General features: G+C 45.7%; 1 protein-coding gene across 6 annotated transcripts in view; it reads right to left on the bottom strand.

The window, feature by feature from the left end:
• The window catches only part of TTYH3 (tweety family member 3), a 204,516-nt gene that overhangs the window by 31,793 nt on the left and 151,450 nt on the right, over positions 1 to 21,273 (bottom strand). For 3 of the 6 annotated variants that reach the window (XM_040356673.1, XM_040356670.1, XM_040356672.1), the window contains exons 8-12: positions 19,322 to 19,377; positions 15,949 to 16,041; positions 14,152 to 14,244; positions 9,482 to 9,618; positions 118 to 294 (exon numbers count right to left, since the gene is read on the bottom strand). In XM_040356673.1, coding sequence (XP_040212607.1) covers positions 118 to 294; positions 9,482 to 9,618; positions 14,152 to 14,244; positions 15,949 to 16,041; positions 19,322 to 19,377 — 556 coding nt within the window. Of the gene's footprint in view, positions 1 to 117; positions 295 to 9,477; positions 9,619 to 14,151; positions 14,245 to 15,948; positions 16,042 to 19,321; positions 19,378 to 21,273 lie in introns of those variants that run through there. The other 3 variants (XM_040356671.1, XM_040356674.1, XM_040356676.1) reach the window with 3 other exon arrangements.

Genomic DNA, 21,273 nt, shown 5'->3' with positions numbered 1-21,273 from the left:
CTTCAATTTAAAATGTTGTTATATAAAAACAAAAGATCAACTGTCATGTTGAAATCCCAGTTATCAAAAAAATGGAAACAGAGTTACAGGCTGCAAAGACAAGACATATAAACTCACATGTATTCCGTTACAGGGGCGTTGCTGACTGTGTGTGCAGCGGCGGGGATGCTGGTTTCACTGCCATAGCTGCTCCCACAGCTGTATAAACTGGGCATGTGCACCCTGTACAGGTTGTCATGAGTCTGTCGTGTCCCCGGGGTGGTGGCCTCCTCGTCCCCCTCGTCATAGCTGCCCCTAGCAGGTAGAGATAAGTTACTGGAATGGCAACAACAACAAAAAATAAAAAACACAACTCTCCAAAGTGATCGAGCTCAAAAGAACATGTCAGAATAGATATGTAGGGAGCCGTCATTGCTCTCTTGTTTTTGAAAGGAGGTGCTCAGCTCTACTGCTGTCATCATTCTCCTCACTTTAATAACTGATGAAACAATTATGTAGCTAGTAAAGTGTTTGGATATCGGATATGCACATGCAAACAGTACACCTAAACCCAAAAGGTAAATATTTCCAATGTTATAGGTAACATCTAGGAATGTAATTTCACCTAATCAGTACTCAGGAAATCTTACTGAAATTTAGCAGATCGCTAGAGAACTTTAGCAGAGGCACTCCTGAACTTCCATCCTCATAGCGGTGTCTCTGCAGAGTGAGACCTAATGCCGCGTACACAAGATCGTTTTTCGGGTTGTAAAAAATGATGTTTTTCAGGCTCTAGAAAAAACAAAGTTTTTTCAACCCGATCATTAAAGCGGCTTTGCCTACACACGATCGTAAAAAAAAATGCTCTAGCAAAGCGCGGTGACGTACAACACGTACGACGGCACTATAAATGGGAAGTTCCATGCGGATGGCGCCACCCTTGGGGCTGCTTTTGCTGATATCGTGTTAGTAAAAGACGATTCGCGCTTTTCAGTCTGTTACAGCGTGATGAATGTGCTTACTCCATTATGAACGCTAGTTTTACCAGAATGAGCGCTCCCATCTCATAACTTGCTTCTGAGCATGCACGGGTTTTTAACGTTGTTAAAGCCCACACGACCATTTTTTACAACCTTAAAAACGACAACGTTAAAAATGTTGTGAAAAAATAGAGCATGTTCGAATTTTTTTTTTGCCCATTTTTTTAGAACCAGAAAAATGGTCTGAAGCCCACACACGATCGTTTTTAATGACATTAAAGTGGAGGTTCACCCGGAAATGTAAATTTTTAACATTAGATTGATGCTCATTTTGTCAAGGGGAATCGGGTAGTTTTTTTAAAAACAAAACAGTACTTACCGTTTTAGAGAGCGATCTTCTCCGCCGCTTCCGGGTATGGGCTGCGGGACTGGGCGTTCCTATTTGATTGACAGTCTTCCGACAGGCTTCCGACGCTCGCATCTATCGCGTCACGATTTTCCGAAAGTAGCCGAACGTCGGTGTGCAGGCGCCGTATAGAGCCGCACCAACGTTCGGCTTCTTTCGGCTACTCGTGACGCGATAGATGCGACCGTCGGAAGCCTTTCGGAAGACTGTCAATCAAATAGGAACGCCCAGTCCCGAAGACCATACCCGGAAGCGGCGGAGAAGATCACTCTCTAAAACGGTAAGTATTGTTTCGTTCTTAAAGAAACTACCCGATTCCCCTAGACAAAATGAGCATCAATCTAATGTTAAAAAAAAAAATTCTGGTGAACTCACGCTTTAAAAAAAAAGGTAATTTTCTACAACCCGAAAAACGATCGTGTACGCGGCATTAGGCACTGCTGCCACTGCCTACTAGATTCAGGAAATGAGGAGAGGGATTTGGGGATGTCACTACTGTGTGGCTCAGTGTTCTCCAAGCTGGAGGATCTGACATGGGGAACAGAACCTTGTCTCTACAAAGATGGCCAACTCTTCACAGATGCACAGTGCAGAACAAGACATGGTAAGTTCGGAATGGGGAAAGATCGGCTGCAGGGAGACCACATGGAATACTGGTGACTAGTCCCTCAGCTGAGCTTTATGTGGACCAGTTTTGTAAAAACAGTAATATTCTCTGTATAATAGATCGTTACCTTGGTACAGCACATGATTGTGCCTACTACTACTACATCCTTTTTTACGTTTGTATAATAAATTTGGAACTTTGACATTTGTTTTCTTGGTTCTGCGCACTACATGTATGCCCCTTTACAGTCCCTTTGCTACAACACACAGCCTGTTATACATATTAGTGGGATGTGGGAATACTAGCATGGCATCTTCTTCCCTTATTGAGATCTTCACTTCTATCCGGACACATTCTTTTTAAAGGTATCCACACTCAGGACTATAATCAATCTTTTCCACTTTTCTATAGTCACAACTCCCGAGTCAGACACACATCTGGAGTCTACCAAAAAGGCATTGTAGGGCATTCCAATGGAAAGGTCCTAGTACTCGTCTACACCCTTAACTCTGTGGTCAATGCAATTAAAGAATTGCCCTTATTTGATGCCAAATGTGTATTAACATCAGTCTCTGTAGCTCCATAAGTGGCAGGTGACCAGAGGGATGCTGCCAAATTGCACAGATGGAGTTTCTGGTCACTTTATTAACAGATGACAAATAAGCGAGGAGAAAAATGGCTGACGCATTTCCAAAGAAGGAAAGGTGGGCAGAGCACTATGTACATTGTCCATGCCATGTGATTAGAGTTCAGCATTACCAATCATTATTACCCACATTTGCTACTCCTAAGGACGCAGTGCGGGAAAGGCGCATTCCATGTGCGTTTCCCACATCACAGGTAAACGCACTGACCTTGCGAGTCGCATGTGGGTTCCAATGAACGGTTAATGGTGCTCTAAACGCATCTCACAAAACCCAGTAAAATTCTGGAAAAGTAGTGCTTGTACTACTTTTTCCGTGCTCCAGTGTGTTTTTCAGCCCATTCAAACTAATGGGCTGTCAAAACCTCACTGCATGGGAATGTACACGTTCTGATGTGAACTAGTCCTAAACATCATTCGTTCATTTGCATGGCGTTTATGGTTATGTTAACATACAACTTAAATCAAAATATAGATCAAAACAAAGTTAGAGATTGGAGATTTGATTTAACATGTATTGCTGGAACCTCTGTCAACATGAAAGCTTTTGAAGATGGTAAATTTTATTAATAAACTGTCCACGTTGGTTGAGTTTGCCAAGAAATTTGTTTTAAAAAAGAAAAATGTTTTTTTTTAGAGCAGTTGGGAAACTAACAAGTATTCGACTGCGTCACATTAAAAGGGTAAAAAAAAACAATGGCCCGGATTCTGAAAGCACTTACGCCGACGTATCTACTGATACGCCGCATAAGTGCACGGATGCGCTGTCGTATCTCTGCACCTGATTGTGCAAGTAAGATACGCCTGAAATGTGGCTTCATACGACCGACGTAAGTTTCCTACGCCGTCGTATCTTGGCCGCATATTTACGCTGGCCGCAAGGGGCGCTTCCATTGATTTACGCGTCAAATATGTAAATGCCCGAGATACGCCGATTCACGAACGTACTTGCGCCCGTCGCTGTAATCTACGCCGTTTACGTAAGGCGTACGTCCGGCGTGAAGTTATTCCACATATAGGTGGCGCAACCCATGCAAAGGTATGGACGTCGGAACAGCCGTTGTATTTTACGTCGTTTACGTAGTACTACGTGAATAGGGCTGGGCGTAGGTTCCGTTCAGTGATTCGACGTATCTTAGGCGTTCGTTGCGACGTGATTCTGAGCATGCGCACTGGGAAGCGTCCACGGGACGGCGCAAATGCGCCGTTCGTTCGGCCCCTCATTTGCATGGGGTCACGCTTTTTAATTTTAATGTATCACGCCCACTTCCTTCCTACTTTGAATTAGGCGGGCTTACGCCGACCAATTTACGCTACGCCGGCGCAACGTAGGGAGCAAGTGCTTTGTGAATACTGTTCTTGCCTTTCTGTGTTACGTCGGCGTAGCGCATATGAGATGCGCTACGCCCGCACAAATATACGCCGCTCTACCATAGGTGTGCGCAGCCTATTGCATTAGGGTGTGCACCCCAAAGCTCAAACATATTTGCATGTGTATATACAGTATACTGATGGTGTCAGCAGAGCGGTGGACGGTGTCAGTAGGGCAGTGGACAGTGTTGGTAGTTTTTTATTTTTTATTATATATTTATTTTAGGAGCCCCATTAGGGTGCTTTGGTGAAATATCAGGGGTCTATTTCTGTGCGTTACTGCACACTTAACGCAGTATATTTCTGTGCATTACTGCATGTTTAACGCAGTATATTCCAGTGTGTTGCTGCACATTTAATGCAGCATATGTCTGTGCATTAGTGCACGTTTAACGTTGTATATTTCGGTGTGTTATGTGCCGGTTAATGCTGTATTTTCCTGTGCGTTAGTGCGCGTTTAACGCAGTATATTTCAATGCAATCTGCACCACACAGAGTGATAAGGGTGTGCCCAGGCACACCTGGCACACCCTGTGCGCACGCCTATGCGCTCTACGTGAATCCGGGCCAATGATGGCAAAATGTCTATTATTGAAAATCAATTCACATTTGTAAAACATGCTGTTCACAAAATAACCACAGGGTGGCAGCAGTATTTCATCATAAAAGCTCATCCTTGCAAATAGCCATTTTCTTGCACTGCATAGAAAAGCTTTCATAAAACATGGTTACAAAACATACACACAAAGAAAAAAATTTAAAGGTTATATTTTAAGGTCATTTGTCACAGTTTGGCTTATTCTATGATTTTGCCAACAAAGCTAAAAAGATCATTAGCGTTCAAATTGTAAAGAAATTACATATTCCAGTTTTTCTTTGGAGCAAAAGTGACGTCTTCCTTAAAGGGGAGCTCCCCTAAGCATTTGGAATGGAGCTCTAATCCTTTAAAATTCTGAAAGCATTGAGCTGACCATTCAGAATTTGTGTTGGAATTTCCTCCATTCATTCATATGGGGGCAAAACAGACTGAAGAATCAACTACTGCATAATTATTTTTTCTACAGGACATCAAAGATAACATTTATCAGCGTCTCCCAAAAAGCCCTCTCGCGCAGTTTAAATATAAATATGCAATGAAATACATACAGTATATGAGAAAATGTTTTACCTGCCAATGGCCCATCGACTCCTGAGATTTACCCAGCTGATGTGGTGACTAGATTTCTATTTACTTCTACTAAGCATATTCTGTGCCCCCAACCCCTAAGTAGGAAAGCCCAAGGGGAGCAAAGTACAATCCCTCCCACCTTGATAATGCAACGCACTGTGTTAGGGCAATGCACATCAAAAACCCAGATGATGTCACATTGACGAAACGGGTTGGGCAGAGCTTCTTATGTCACTGTGAGCAACCTTGACGTCAACACTCCTGGCTGGGACCAAATCTTCACACGTTGCTTGGCACCGTGTACAGGGGGACGCATACACCTTGGTGCTGTGCTTAGGGGATGCAAACGTAATACGGGGCAGCACACTGGTACCGCTATTGGTTGATGCTTGCGCATTAAAAGGCAGTACACAAGGAATCGTGGCATGGGACTTGTAGTCCTAAAGATTTAGATCTCCGATATGCTCAGGGAGCGATCCCCAGCTGGAAGTTAGCGGAAAGGCTGAAGGGAAGGACACAAGAAAACATCTCAACACTTAAGAAGACTTTGGGCACAATAAAGGAAAACACCACTACATTAGCCACTAGCTTTAAAGAGCATGGTTACACTGAGGGTTTAATACAGGGATCCTCAAACTACGGCCCTCCAGCTGTTGTAGAACTACACATCCCATGAGGCATTGTAACACACTGACATTCACAGACATGACTAGGCATGATGGGAATTGTAGTTCCTGAACAACTGGAGGGCCATAGTTTGAAGACCCCATGGTTTAATACTTCAATATGAATGATGACATTTTGGGGTCTATGTACAAACTTTCGCAGAGCAGAGATCTTAACCATGTTTGTCATTTTTTTGTAAGATAATGAATTCCTTTCACTGCCAGCGCCATCTAGTGGCCACAAGACAGTATTTTTATTTATTGAAGTATTTCAGTAAAAATACCACATTAAGGCCACTAGATGATGGGGTCTGAGACAATTCGCAACAGTATTACCAGCCGTCACCAAAAAGGCCTTAAAAATAGACCAACTTTTGAGATTCGATCAACGATCGACCATCAAAAATTTCAGCCATTTAACCCAGCTCAAGCACATATCATGTGCTTTGATCAACACAAGATCGGCAGTAAAACACCGATCAGAAATCCACGATTTCTTACTACAAAACGATCTAGACTGCCTCTTTATCACAGAAAGCTGGCTTTCAGACGACTGCAACACCATTCTCGGAGAATTGGTGCCAGAAAACTATCGAATTATAACGGAAAACAGAATAGGGCAAAGAGGAGGAGGCCTGGCGGTGATCCATAAGTTTCATATTGCAATCACTAAGCCGGTCCTTCAAAATCCTCTTCCATTTATGGAAACCCTTACTCTTCAACTTCAAACTAACCCCCAGGAGACTGTTCACATTCTCCTCTGCTATAGGCCACCTGGGCCAAAATCGCAGCTTCTACCATCATTAACGGAGTTCATATCCACTTATACCCTTAACAGCAAACATCTTTTGCTGCTCGGGGACTTCAATCTGTGGGCCAACTCCTCACAGGATCCCATTGCGGACGCCTGCATCGACCACCTGGAAGGGTTAGGACTACAGCAACTTATATGCGGACCCACGCATGCTTCAGGTCACACACTCGACCTAATTTTCAGACAAAATCTGAAAATAAACATTTTGGGAAATGAACCTTTGCCATGGACAGACCACCATGCAATTAGTTTCATAATTTCCAAAATTCCACCAGTGATAAAAGCACCCAAGCCGGTGACAATACACTGGGCTAGATCTCAGAAGAAGCTCCATTCGGAACTCTTCAAATCTACCTTGGGAAACCGAATCGAAACTATTCATCCTCAGTTAACAGCTTCAGATACACTGGATGCCATAAATGCCGCTCTGCTACAATCAGCCGACTTAGTAGCACCGAAACGCAAAGTCTGCATCCGGAAAAAAAAGTCCGGCTGGTTCAACAACCAGCTGTCCCTACTGAAGCAAGAGCGCAGAAGGGCGGAAGCCGCCTGGAAAAGAAGCCCTTCAGAAGATCACCTCATCATCTACAAGGCAATAACAACACAATATCATAAAGAAATCTTCAAAGCAAAGAAACATCATTTTTCTATGACGATTAACAGCGCCATGAACCGCCCCCGAGAATTATTCAAGATGGTCACCCAGACCATGAATCCGGGATGTCTTGAAGTCCCCAATTCAGACACCCAAGAGTTCTGTAATGAACTATCGGATTTCTTCATCGACAAAATCGAAAGAATCCGGGTAAGTATTCTGCAAAATAATACCCCCCTCAGCCCCCTCTTCAATCAACTACAAAACACCAACAGAAACCTTCTACAATCAACTAAGTTCACTCTGGAACCCATCTCCATCGATACCACCAAAAATATCATTGGTGCGTTGCGGAACAGCACAGCACCCAATGACATCATTCCCACCAAGCTGCTGAAGGAATGCGCCGACATTCTGGCGCCTCCCATCACACAGCTTATAAATCAGTCATTTAAGGAAGGCATAGTGCCATCCCTGCTGAAAGAGGGCACAATCCAGCCCATCCTGAAAAAACCTAACTTGGATCCCAAGGACCCAACTCACCGCCGCCCCATAACAGGCCTAAATGTTCTCTCCAAGATAATGGAGAAAGTAGTGGTACAACAGCTGCAACAGCATCTGGATACCCACAATCTACTCGATCCATTTCAATCAGGTTTCCGTCCCGGACACGGGACAGAAACGGCCTTACTCAAAATATGGGACGATGCCCTCGAGGCCGCAGACGAGGGAGAATCCTGTCTCCTGGTTCTGCTGGACCTAAGCGCAGCCTTTGACACAGTAGACCACAAAATGTTACTGATGCGACTGGCCGAGGTAGCCAGAATCGCAGAAGGTGATTTACCATGGTTTTCCTCCTTTCTTGAAAACCGATCACAAACAGTGAAACTGGGATCTTTCACGTCGGAAAAACGCACGGTGCCATGTGGAGTCCCCCAAGGATCCCCCCTGTCGCCGGTGCTTTTCAACATCTATCTTCGCCCTCTCTTTGATATTATCAGTAGCCAAGAACTACTCTATCACTCTTATGCAGACGATACGCAACTGTATTTTCGCATCTGCAACAAAAAGGATCATCATCCCAGTTTAGAGAAATGTCTCTCTTTGATTGACAACTGGATGACTAAGAGTTATCTTAAACTCAACAGTTCCAAAACAGAACTTCTTATGTTTCACGCCAGCCGAAAGAGTCAACTGGCAACAACCTGGACACCGCCGCCCATTCTGGGCCAAATCATCACCCCTAGCTCCAAAGTCAAAAGTCTAGGAGTCATTTTTGACACCTTCATGACAATGGACGCACAAATAGGGTCAGTAGTCAGCGGATCGCACCATTTGTTGCGCCTACTACGCAGACTTATTCCATTTATCCCCAAAGAAGACGTAGCAGTCGTGGTGGGAACAATCGTGAATTCCAGACTGGACTATGCTAACGCCCTTTACCTCGGGCTCCCAAAGTACCAAATCGCTCGTCTGCAAGTCGTACAGAATACGGCCGCCAGACTGGTGACTGGGAAAAGGACATGGGAATCAATCTCACCTTCGCTGAGAACCCTTCACTGGCTGCCAGTAAAAGACAGAATTGTATTTAAAGCACTCTGCCTGACACATAAGTGCATCCATGGGAAGGCGCCGCAATATCTTTGCGACAAGATAGAACCTCACAATTCTAATCGCGTTCTGCGATCCACTGACCAAAATCTGGTCAAGGTGCCAAAAACCAAATACAAGTCCAAAGGAGAAAGAAGGTTTGCTTTTCAAGGTCCGAGACTATGGAACGCTTTACCAACCAGCATTCGGTTGGAGGAAAACCACCTGACTTTCAGAAGACAGATCAAAACTCTGCTCTTTTGATGTCATGAGACACGAAACATCAAGCGCCCAGAAGCGATTCAGTTCGCATGTGCCGCGCTATATAAGTTTTTTTCATTCATTCATGAGGCTGGCGATCACAAGAGTTAATTATATTACAAATAATACAGTACACAATTCTGGTGCATGTGCAGATGCTTAGGATCCCCTTTGAATCCAGAAGGATGAAAGGACTGAAAAAACCCTCTGAGAGATGAATTTTACTCTGCATTCAAACTGTGTAATTTGCAAGTTACCACTTACCCTCCTCAAAATATTGCATCTTTATTGGGTTTTCCTTGATTGTCCCAGTAAAGTCTTACCACCAACTAACCCCCCACCCCTCAGCAGACAAACACATACAATCACACATAAAGAATAAAAAAGCAGTTACTCACATACCTCCTCTGCTGCCAGGTGTGGGGCACACTGCACACAATGGAGCTGAACATCAGGGCAGTGACAAAGGAGAACAGGACCAGGTATATGAGCCCCTCCACTCCGTCATAGCAGAAACCGGTCAGAGACTGGACATAGTCCTGGCAGGGGACAGAACACAAGCAACATCTCAGGATCTAGGTGTAGGAGCCTGGCAGATTTAAAGGATATCTAAACCCAACAATAAAAATATAATATATTGCAGCTTACCAGTTCTTGAAAGTGGTGTCTGCATTTGTTTTTATTTTACAGACTAAGATCATTTTCAGCAAGTACAGGAAATACCTGTTAATCTTGCCAGAAATGCAGTGTACTTGTCACTACCTGGGAATTGAAACCACAAATAATGTATCTTCCTTCTGTAAACTACTAATCACAATATAAAGAGGAATGTTTGTCTTTAGTCCTGTCCCAAGGGTGGCAGCAATGGACCCCTTCATACATACAGTGGAGAAGCAAGTGTAGCCACCCTAGGACAGGAGTTACCAGCTGAAAATAAAGCAAAGAAAAAAACAAAACAAATGCAGCCATCTCCTCTAAGGACTGGCCAGCATCTCCTCCAAGGACTGGCCAGCATCTCCTCCAAGGACTGGCCAGCATCTCCTCCAAGGACTGGCCAGCATCTCCTCCAAGGACTGGCCAGCATCTCCTCCAAGGACTGGCCAGCAACTCCTCCAAGGACTGCCCAGCATCTCCTCCAAGGACTGCCCAGCATCTCCTCCAAGGACTGCCCAGCAACTCCTCCAAGGACTGGCCAGCAACTCCTCCAAGGACTGGCCAGCATCTCCTCCAAGGACTGGCCAGCATCTCCTCCAAGGACTGGCCAGCATCTCCTCCAAGGACTGGCCAGCATCTCCTCCAAGGACTGCCCAGCATCGCCTCCAAGGACTGCCCAGCATCTCCTCCAAGGACTGCCCAGCATCTCCTCCAAGGACTGCCCAGCATCTCCTCCAAGGACTGGCCAGCATCTCCTCCAAGGACTGCCCAGCATCTCCTCCAAGGACTGGCCAGCATCTCCTCCAAGGACTGGCCAGCAACTCCTCCAAGGACTGCCCAGCATCTCCTCCAAGGACTGCCCAGCATCTCCTCCAAGGACTGCCCAGCATCTCCTCCAAAGACTGGCCAGCAACCAGGGCTGTGGAGTCGGTAGATAAATGTTCCGACTCCTCAGTTTTATGTACTTCCGACTCCGACTCCTCGACTCTGACTCCTCTGTATTAATATGCGAATGTATTTTATACATTCCTTGAGGGGAAGAAACGCAACCAACCACCAGTGTCATCTTAAGAGCATTATAGGCCCCCGGGCAATACAGTGCACTGGGGCCCTGTCTACACAATTACGCACGAGAATTACTGACAAAAATCATAAAATTTACTGGCAGAACCACATTTACTGCCACTGCAAAAAAAGTACCTAAAATTACAGTTTTCAGTGCCCAACAATGCAAATGTCAGTATTTAAACTATAAACATATAGCTAGTGCTATTAGAAATGTGTTTAAGTTAAACAAAAGTAAAAAAAAAAAAAAATGTCTTCATTGACATGAAGGTCAGGTTACTATAACCCAGCCAGCACAGAGTTTCCTCTTACATCAGAGTCTGCAGGATTCCCCCTTACAGTGAAAGGGAACTCTTATGTAAAGGGGAACGCTGCAGATCATGATCTAAGGGGGGAACTCCGATGTGGAGGGGGGCTATGGTGACCAGAGACCACCTTATATCAGAGTCCACTGCTTTCTCTTTCCCACTTACATCAGGGTCCGCAGACTGAGTTCCCCCTTGCATTGTAAGGGGGAATCCTGCAGACTCTGATGTGGGGGGTACTCTGGTGACCAGAGACCACCTTCCTTAGATTAAATACACGAAGGTAAGGGGGGTCACTAATATAGGAGGGGGAACCTTACATTTTTGCATTCACTCCCCCCTTACATCAGCAACCCCCCGCACTCGTGGAGGACCGGATCTTCTCTGTGATTTCCGCGAACTGGGCATGGGCAGTTCTAATCCGTCACTCTCCATAATTTTTTACTGGGGTTGCTGGGCAGCCGGTGGGGCCCCCCAGGCAAGCGGGGCCCCCGGGCAACTTCCCAGCGTGCCCAATGGAAAAGATGGCCCTGCCTACCACAGGACTACTGGCTGGGAAGCCAACAGTCTACTGTATTGCACAGTTTAAGCAAAAGACAAACACAATGAAAACAATCAAGTGGCTGGATAGTAGCAGCAGGGATAAACATCAGGAACAGGATCTTTACCAGTTCAAAAATACAAACCACATTATTTGGTTGTTTTAGAACAAAAACAAAGCTTATCTATAATGAACCAAAAACAAAATCTGTAAAACCTAGAAATGGTTTATATTAATCTTGAAATGTAGTTATAGGCTTAGCAAATGTAAATCAATTCAATGTAGAGTTCTAAGGAAGAGAATTGCCTCTGCCAGATCCTCTTTCATAGAGGCTCTTAAGTCCGACTTTATTATTTTTAGGGCTGAAAATAATCTTTCGACACTGACTTGGGTGGGTGGCATTGCAGTAACTATTCTGGCCACATCACTACCGATCTCTGGATAAACAAGGATGGCTTCTTCAACAGTAAGTTTTGATGAGCGATCATACTTTTCAACTTCTTTTAGTGCTTTATAAAACTCCTGTTGGAATTTTTTTTTTAATTCCAATCTAAATTTAGTAGGAGTCGGAGTCGGTGCATTGTTTGCCGACTCCGACTCCAGGTACCCAAAATTTCCCCCGACTCCGACTCCTCGACTCCGACTCCACAGCCCTGCCAGCAACTTCTCTAAGGACTGGCCAGCAACCCCTCCAAAGACTGGCCAGCAACCCCTCCAAAGACTGGCCAGCAACCCCTCCAAAGACTGGCCAGCAACCCCTCCAAAGACTGGCCAGCATCTCCTCCAAAGACTGGCCAGCATCTCCTCCAAAGACTGGCCAGCATCCCCTCCAAAGACTGGCCAGCATCCCCTCCAAAGACTGGCCAGCAACCCCTCCAAAGACTGGCCAGCATCTCCTCCAAAGACTGGCCAGCATCCCCTCCAAAGACTGGCCAGCATCCCCTCCAAAGACTGGCCAGCATCCCCTCCAAAGACTGGCCAGCATCCCCTCCAAAGACTGGCCAGCATCCCCTCCAAGGACTGGCCAGCATCTCCTCCAAAGACTGGCCAGCAACCCCTCCAAAGACTGGCCAGCATCTCCTCCAAAGACTGGCCAGCATCCCCTCCAAAGACTGGCCAGCATCCCCTCCAAAGACTGGCCAGCAACCCCTCCAAAGACTGGCCAGCAACCCCTCCAAAGACTGGCCAGCAACCCCTCCAAAGACTGGCCAGCATCCCCTCCAAAGACTGGCCAGCATCCCCTCCAAAGACTGGCCAGCATCCCCTCCAAAGACTGGCCAGCATCCCCTCCAAAGACTGGCCAGCATCCCCTCCAAAGACTGGCCAGCATCTCCTCCAAAGACTGGGCAGCATCTCCTCCAAAGACTGGGCAGCATCTCCTCCAAAGACTGGGCAGCATCTCCTCCAAAGAGTGGGCAGCATCTCCTCCAAAGACTGGGCAGCATCTCCTCCAAAGAGTGGGCAGCCACCCCCTCCAAGGACTGGCAGCCACCCCCTCCAAGGACTGGCAGCCACCCCCTCCAAGGACTGGCAGCCACCCCCTCCAAGGACTGGCAGCCACTCCCTCCAAGGACTGGCAGCCACCCCCTCCAAGGACTGGCAGCCACCCCCTCCAAGGACTGGCAGCAACCCCCTCCAAGGACTGGCAGCAACCCCCTCCAAGGACTGGCAACCCATCACATTTTAGTTTTTAGGGTAAGATGCACTTTAAACAAGGCAGTTAATGTTGGTTGTGTTTTATGTTCCTTCATCTTTTATAATTATTGGAACAAGTTAAAACAATTGAACCTCTAGGTGTCTCAAGTGAATTGGGTGCCATATGGAAATCTTTAAAGCTCAACTTCAGGAAAATTAAAAGTCCTCCCTTGCAGTGCACTGCAGGCATGAAATTCTTGTGTCATCTAGGGAGACGGTAAATACATTTGCTTACCCGATATTCCGCTTTCCTGGCAAATGGTGTTTCTCAACACTGCAGCAGTGGACTGTGCCTTGAAAACCTGACATCCAATGCCATATGGACCTTGCATCAGTTACGACGAGGTCAGGGGTATCTGATTTCCAGGTTAAAGGAGGAGGTTGCAGGGACCAGTCTGGCAGCAGAAGATCAGTTAGCTAAACCAAATTTACCTTGGTGTCTAAATATAAAGTTAACCCTTGCAGTGCAGGTGCAGCCCACCATAAGGGACGACTTTTACTTTTCACATAGTTGCGTACATTACAATCTGTTTTAGATAGATCAGTTACTTTGTAGCATGAAGAGGCTACCCCATCGTACCATGAGTGGACAACTTTGACCAACGTACGCCAGATATTTGAGATTCAACTATTCTTGCTAATGTCACAGACACAAGGAACCCCAGCTACTAGAATTATCTTCATGAGAGAAAATTCCTTATTTCTCACCTGTCAACAACTAACTTATAATTGCCGTTGCTGATCATTTACATACCTCTTGTATTGCTAGCCCTACCGATCATGAAAACCAAGACGATTAGACCGCTACTTACCAAGTGTAATCCTCGGCAGTCCACCAGAGCTGTGAGATGCTGCAGATTGATCTCTGTGGAATTCAGAACTCCTTGAATGTTGATAAGTTTCTCCTGTAACCAACACAATCAACAGTCACTAATTTACCATTGTTGTTAACTCTTCAATTTCCTCAGATTGTGGGTAATAGATCATCATTCATGATACATCAGGGGCATGAAAGGAAATCAAGGGCACAGAGGAGTAGCTTGCAACTTTAATGAGGTATTATGTTGCTATGGCTATTTTGGTGTTTCTTTTTTTATAGCATAGATATATTGAAAACATTTTAGTTACATGTATTGTTTTAGAAGCTAGACCTCCCCTATTCATGTGCAAATGAACTTGTTGGACAGGTTCATGAGCTCAGGACAGGAAATGATGTAGGCAGGAAACAAGGGGAAGGTGAAGGAAAAGAACTTGGTTTGGTGAACATCAAATATTAATCAAGCAAGGGAGTGTCCCCAGGCATTTTACCGAGAAACACAAATCAACTGAGGGCCTAAAGGACTGGATTATGGAGGCCATTTCCAGAAGCCTCCCTTTTGCAGAGCGGTTCTGAAAATTAAGCAAAAGGGACAAATAATGCTGCAGTATATAACTGTACTGTATACAGCATGAAATAGGCTTGACAAAGGATCGGATGACTGGAAGCTCGTTGCATGCTGTAACCCCACCCACTCTTGCTGGTCGGTCAGCGTACTGATCTCCCGTGCACAGTGGTATCCCCATGGAGTGTCATGCTCTGGTTTTACCTGTTAGCTCTGGCTCCGCTGGCATTATGTACTGTGCCTGTGTCTTTGCTACTAAAATTCGATCACTTCATTTTGTAATGCAAGTAGTCACTATGGGCCAGATTCACGTAGGGCAGCGGTGGCGTAACGTATCGTAGATACGTTACACCGCCGCAATTTTTCATTGCAAGTGCCTGATTCACCAAGCACTTGCGATGAAAACCTACGCCGGCGGCCTCCGGCGCAAGGCGGGCCAATTTAAATGGGCGTGTGCCATTTAAATTAGGCGCGCTCCCGCGCCAGACCGACCGCGCATGCTCCGTTTCCGAACTCCCGCCGTGCTTTGCGCGAAGTGATGTCATTTTTTCAAACGGTGACACGCGTAGCGTAATTCCGTATTCCCGGACGACTTACGCAAACGACGTTATTTTTTAAATTTCGACGCGGGAACGACGGCCATACTTTATACAGCAATACGATTGCTGTGTAAAGTTAAGGCACCATAAAAAACGACTAACTTTGCGACGGGAAACTAGACTAGCGGCGACGTAGCGAACGTGAAAAACCGTCGGGAATCACCATAACTCCTAATTTGCATCCCCGACGCTGGTTTACGACGCGAACTCCCCCCTGACGGATCTTATGGCTATCTATGCGTAACTGATTCTATGAATCAGCCGCATAGATAGAACAACAGATACGACGGCGTATCAGGAGATACGGCGTCGTATCTGCTCTGTGAATCTGGCCCTATATTAGTTGTAAGATACTGATACTTCTTTGTGCCCCATGCTTTTCTTCCATGTTGCCTGATGTTGTTGGATCCTCCCTGATCCTGTTGTGGGGTGCTGCGGGACAAGTTATAGCGGAATTCCAGGATTTTCCAAACTGCTTAAACCTGCTCCCACCCCCTTCTACAGACCTGGACTTCCACTTTAACGCATGACCTGGCAGATGACCACCATCCCTTCTACCAGCTTGGTTCACAATCTACAGTACTTGATTACAAATTCTGATGTGAAAGAGTCACTTCTGTCTTCTTACCATTGACTTGGGGTATTCTTTAACAGCTGAACGCAAGAGATCCAGTACCTCATCCTGCATCTCCACCAGGGCTTTGTGGCCACTTGACAATATCTGAAAGACACAAAAGGGGGAAAAATTGGTCATCTGATGACCGATAACTGATACAGAATTTAATATCTCTGTGCTTTTCTAGGAAATGCAGGCAGATTATGGCTGGTGGGTAGGGCTGGCAGGGTGCTGTACATAGTTTCCTGTAAACATCACAGCAGCCTTTCTCAGTATTCCTCTCAAGAGCCCCGAGTCAAGCAGTATGCTGGCTCTTGAAAGGAGTCATATGGTTATATGAATATCGCTATGCCTTGGTGGGCGTTTCTTTACAGGCTTGATTTGCATGCATATTGCCCTAGGTAACACCCACATATGATGCTGAGCCTCCATGATTGAAGGAACTGAAATCCAATGAATTAAAGGGCTAGGCTAGCCAGTAAATTAAGCAAGGCTTGCTGCAGGCCTCAAATGTGGATTGCGAGAAGCTCCTCCTCCAACAGCACAATACATTGATCAGTGTTGCTGGCTTTAGCCGGTGGCACCTCTTCAGGAAAACCTCAAACGACTGGTTGTAAACAAGTTGATCAATAGATCGACCTATGTACCACCAGCTAGCTCATACATGCATTGAAATTCGTCAAATCCCTGCCGAAGCAGCTAAATTTCAATCCACCTCTATGGCCAGTTTACTACACAAAGATTACATTCTATTGTGCAAAGTTCTTGGTAATCCTTGCTGGTAATCAACTTTTAAATCCAAAGAGGTGAGCCACAGTTCAGAACAAAAATACCTAGACACCATGACCAGATCTAGGTGGGTGTTGGGATGGGTTGCGTCCCTCCAGATTTCAGTTGCGCCCATGCATGAACAGTGATGTTGGTATCAGAAAATGGAGGGGCCAGGGGGGGGGGCACAAATGATTGCTCAGTACACCAGCAAATATAGCAACAATAGAACACATAAAATGTATATTGCTATACTGCCACTAACAAAAGCGGAGACACAGGAGCGGGGACGGGGCCGAGTCCCACTGTCTGTGTCAATGGACGCAGCAGCGGGAGCGAGCCCACGTGGGTAGCCCCATAGAAAGCAGCTTTGTGTGGCGGCACCCGATGGAGGGGCCGGGAGTGCCGGCAGGGGACCCTAGAAGAGGAGGATCAGGGCTGCTCTGTGCAAAAACAGGCAAGTAAAGGCTTGTTTGTTATTGTTATTTAAAAAAAAAAAAAAAGAAGAAGAATTGAGGGTTTACAAACCCTTTACCATAACAAACGTGGTTATGCAACCCTCCTCGCAATCGATTTTTTTTTTTAACATTGAAGTGTTAGTTCACCTTTAATTACACCCCCCCCCCCAAAAAAAATCTATGCATTGCAGCGTCCTCAGTATATTAAAGTGGTTCTCAAGCCAAAAGGCTTTTTACCTTAATGCATTACCTGCGTTAAAGTGGAGTTCCACCCAAAAATGGAACTTCCGCTTCTTGGAATCCTCCCCCCCTTTCGGGGTCACATTTGGCACCTTTCAGGGGGGAGGGGAGGAGCAGATACCCGTGTAATACAGGTATTTTGCTCCCACTTCTGGGCTTAGATAGGCGAGCCATCCGCGAGTATCTACACCACGCTGTCTTCTGGGAGACACACAAGTCCCAGAAGAGACAGCAGGGACCGGGGGGATCGCGCAGCGCGAGTCGCACATGCGGAGTAGGGAACAAGGCTGTGAAGCTGCAATGCTTCACTTCCTGATTTCCTTACCGAAGATGGCGGCGCTTCGTCCTGAGAGCCGAGGGACAGATCGGCTTCGGGTGCTGACATTGCGGGTGCCCAGGACAGACAAGTGTCCGTATTTTAAAAGTCAGCAGCTGCAGTATTTGTAGCTGCTGACTTAAAAAAATAAAAATAAAAAATAAATAAAAATGGCGGAACTCCGCTTTAAGGTAGAAAACCTTCCACTAGTTGCCCTCCCTTAAATCCTGCATTGATCCGATGCTGTGCCTGTCTGCTGCGCAGTGCTGGTCCTCTCTCTCTCCCCTCTTACAAGCTCAGAAGGAGCTGTCAATCAAAATTCTGTGAGCAGGTTAATGGGGGGTTGGTTGTCTAAGGACGCACACAGCCCGGCTCAGGAGCGAGCCTGCATATGTGCCACCATAAGAAGCGGCGGCACACACAAGAGGAGCTGGAGGGGGAGCCCAGAAGAGGGGTTTCAGGGCTGTTCTGTGCAATATCACTGCACAGAACAGGAAAGTATGACACGTTTGAGGTTTTAGGAAAAAAAATATTATATTATAATAATTATATATATGTAAATGTAACACTGCATATTAAAGCGGTTGTATAGGAGATATATATATATATATATATATATATATATATATATATATATATATATATATATATATATATATATATATATATATATATATATATATATATATATATATATATATATATATATATATATATATCTCCTATACAACCGCTTTAATATGCAGTGTTACATTTTGTAAAAGAATACTACCTTTTCAAGCCGCTTTCAGTATTCTACTTCCCTCCCCTGGAAAATTTCTCTTAGCCAGATTCACAAAGAGTTACGCCGGCGTATCAGTAGATACGCCGACATAACTTGGAATCTAAGCCTTCGTAAGTTTAAGTGTATGCTCAAACTGAGATAAACTTAAACCTATCTAAGATACGACGGCCTGTGCCGTCGTAACTTAGGGTGCAATTTTTCCGCTGGCCGCTAGGTGGCGCTTCCGTCGAGTTCGGCGTACAATATGTAAATGACTAGATACGCCAATTCACAAACGTACGTGCGCCCGTCACAGTAAAGATACGCCGTTTACATAAGGCGTTTTCCGTCGTAAAGTTATTCCAACAAATAGCTGGCCTAGCCAATGTTAAGTATGGCCGTCGTTACCGCGTCGAAATTTGAAAATTTGACGTCGTTCGCGTAAATCGTCTGTGAATGGGGCTGGACGTAATTTACGTTCACGTCGAAACCAATACGTCCTTGCGGTGTACTTTGGAGCAATGCACACTGGCATGCGCCGTTCGTAAAAAAACGTCAATCACGTCGGGTCACGAGTAATTTCCATAAAACACACCCCCCATCCTCATTTGAATTAGGCGCGCTTACGCCGGCCCCATTTACGCTACGCCGCAAGTTAGGAGGCAAGTGCTTTGTGAATACAGTACTTGCCTCTCTGACTTAAGGCGGCGTAGCGTAAATACGATACGCTACGCCGCCTTAAAGATGCGCGCCCCTACCTGAATCTGGCTATCAGTTTGCATTTTCAAACAAAAGTGACAAGAAGATTCAGAAACAAAAAAATGAAATTGTCCAACGTACCTGCTGAAAAGGGTTTGCGGATCCAGCATTACAGGAGAGATAGTAGTTTAAAATATCTAAAAAAAAAGCAAGAAATAAAAACTGGTTAGAATTGGTGTCTAAAACAATGTGAGCGGAATTTAGCAAACGTCACTTTAAGAGCATAGTAATGTAATACATAAGCAGAGAGTTCAAGCACTACGGGGCATTGATAAAGATGGAAAAGCTTTTAAATGTATATTACATGTTTACATTTACATAAGTTACATCCAAAAGTGCAATTAGACACAACAGGAGGGTAAATGGATGTTTAAATACATAAAAGTAGAATATTCAATGACATACAGTGGATATAAAATGTCTGCACACAAAAGGTTTTTTATCTTAATGCATAGAATGTATTAAGATAAAAAAAAAACCTTCTGCCTTTACAATCCTTTTAATGGCATCCCGGTCTTAGTCTGTAGGGTTCAATATTGAGTTGGCCCACCATTTGCAGCTATAACAGCTTCAACTCTTCTGGGAAGGCTGTCCACAAGTTTAGGAGTGTGTCTATGGGAATGTTTGACCATTCTTCCCAGAAGCGCATTTGTGAGGCCCCGTACACACGTCCGAGGAACTCGATGTGCCAAACACATCGAGTTCCTCGTCGAGTTCAGTGTGGAAGCTGCCGAGGATCTCGGCGGGCCGACTTTTCCCATTGACTAACGAGAAAATAGAGAACATGTTCTCTATTCGGCCCGATGACTTCCTCGTCGTCTTCCTCGCTGAAAAGTGTACACACGACCGAGTTTCTCGGCAGAATTCAGCTCCGACCGAGTTTCTGGCTGAATTCTGCCGAGAAACTCGGTCGTGTGTACGGGGCCTGAGGTCAGGCTCTGATGTTGGATGAGAAGGCTTGGCATGCAGTCTCGGCTTTAATTCATCCCAGAGGTGTTCTATCAGGTTGATGTCAGGACTGTGCAGGCCAGTCAAATCCCTTGCCCCCCAAACTCGTTAATCCATGTCTTTATGAACCTTGCTTTGTGCACTGGTCCAAACCATTTGGTGGAGGGGGGATTATGGTGTGGGGTTATTTTTCAGGGATTGGGTTTGGCTCCTTAGTTCCAGTGAAGGGAACACTTAAAGGGGTGTTCCAGCCTTTTTTTAAGTTTATTAAAAGTCAGCAACTACAAAAGGTGTAGCTGCTGGCTTTTAATAAACAGATACTTACCTGCTCCATGGTTCCAGCGACGCGCCGGCCGGGGCAAGGAGCGGAGCCCCGGCCGGCCCCCCCTCGCCGGCCAGCATCTTCATTCCTAGTGTGGGCACCCGGCAGTGACCGCTTTCGGTTTCATGGCCAGGCATCCACTGCGCGAATGCGCGAGCGTCACTGCGCATGCGCGAGCGGCGCTTTCCGATTGGACAGGTGCTCGCCTACAGGGAGGGGCTGCAATAAGGCGATTAAGCTATTCGCCTTACCAGCCCCTCGGCGGAAGGAGGAAGTGGGACAGGAAGTCCCACTCCTCCTGAAGCCCCCACCCCCCCCCAAAAAAAAATTACATGCCAAATGTGGCATGTAAGGGGGCAAAGAGTGGATTAAGCGGAAGTTCCATTTTTAGGTGGAACGCCGCTTTAAGGCGTCAGGATACCACGACATTTTAAAAAAATGTAATGCTCCCAACTTTGTGGGAACAGTTAGGGGACGGCTCCTTCCTGTTCCAACATGACTGCGCACCAGTGCACAAAGTAAGGTCCATAAAGACATGGATGAGCGAGTTTGGGGTGGAGAAACTTGACTGCCCTGATCTCAACCCAATAGAACACCTTTGGGATGAATTAAAGTACACAGAACATGGAAATGCAATAGTATTAGCAAAACTATAAACTGCTAAATACCTTTTCTCATCAGCAGTTAGAGCAGTCTTGTGCCTTCGATCAGTGTCTGGTTAAAGCTTGTAGGGGGAGTTTTCATTTTCCCCTTTGGAAAAAGG

The sequence above is a fragment of the Rana temporaria genome, chromosome 6, assembly GCF_905171775.1.
Source record: "Rana temporaria chromosome 6, aRanTem1.1, whole genome shotgun sequence".
Lineage (NCBI taxonomy): Eukaryota > Metazoa > Chordata > Amphibia > Anura > Ranidae > Rana > Rana temporaria.
This window is presented reverse-complemented; position numbering and strand designations above follow the sequence as displayed.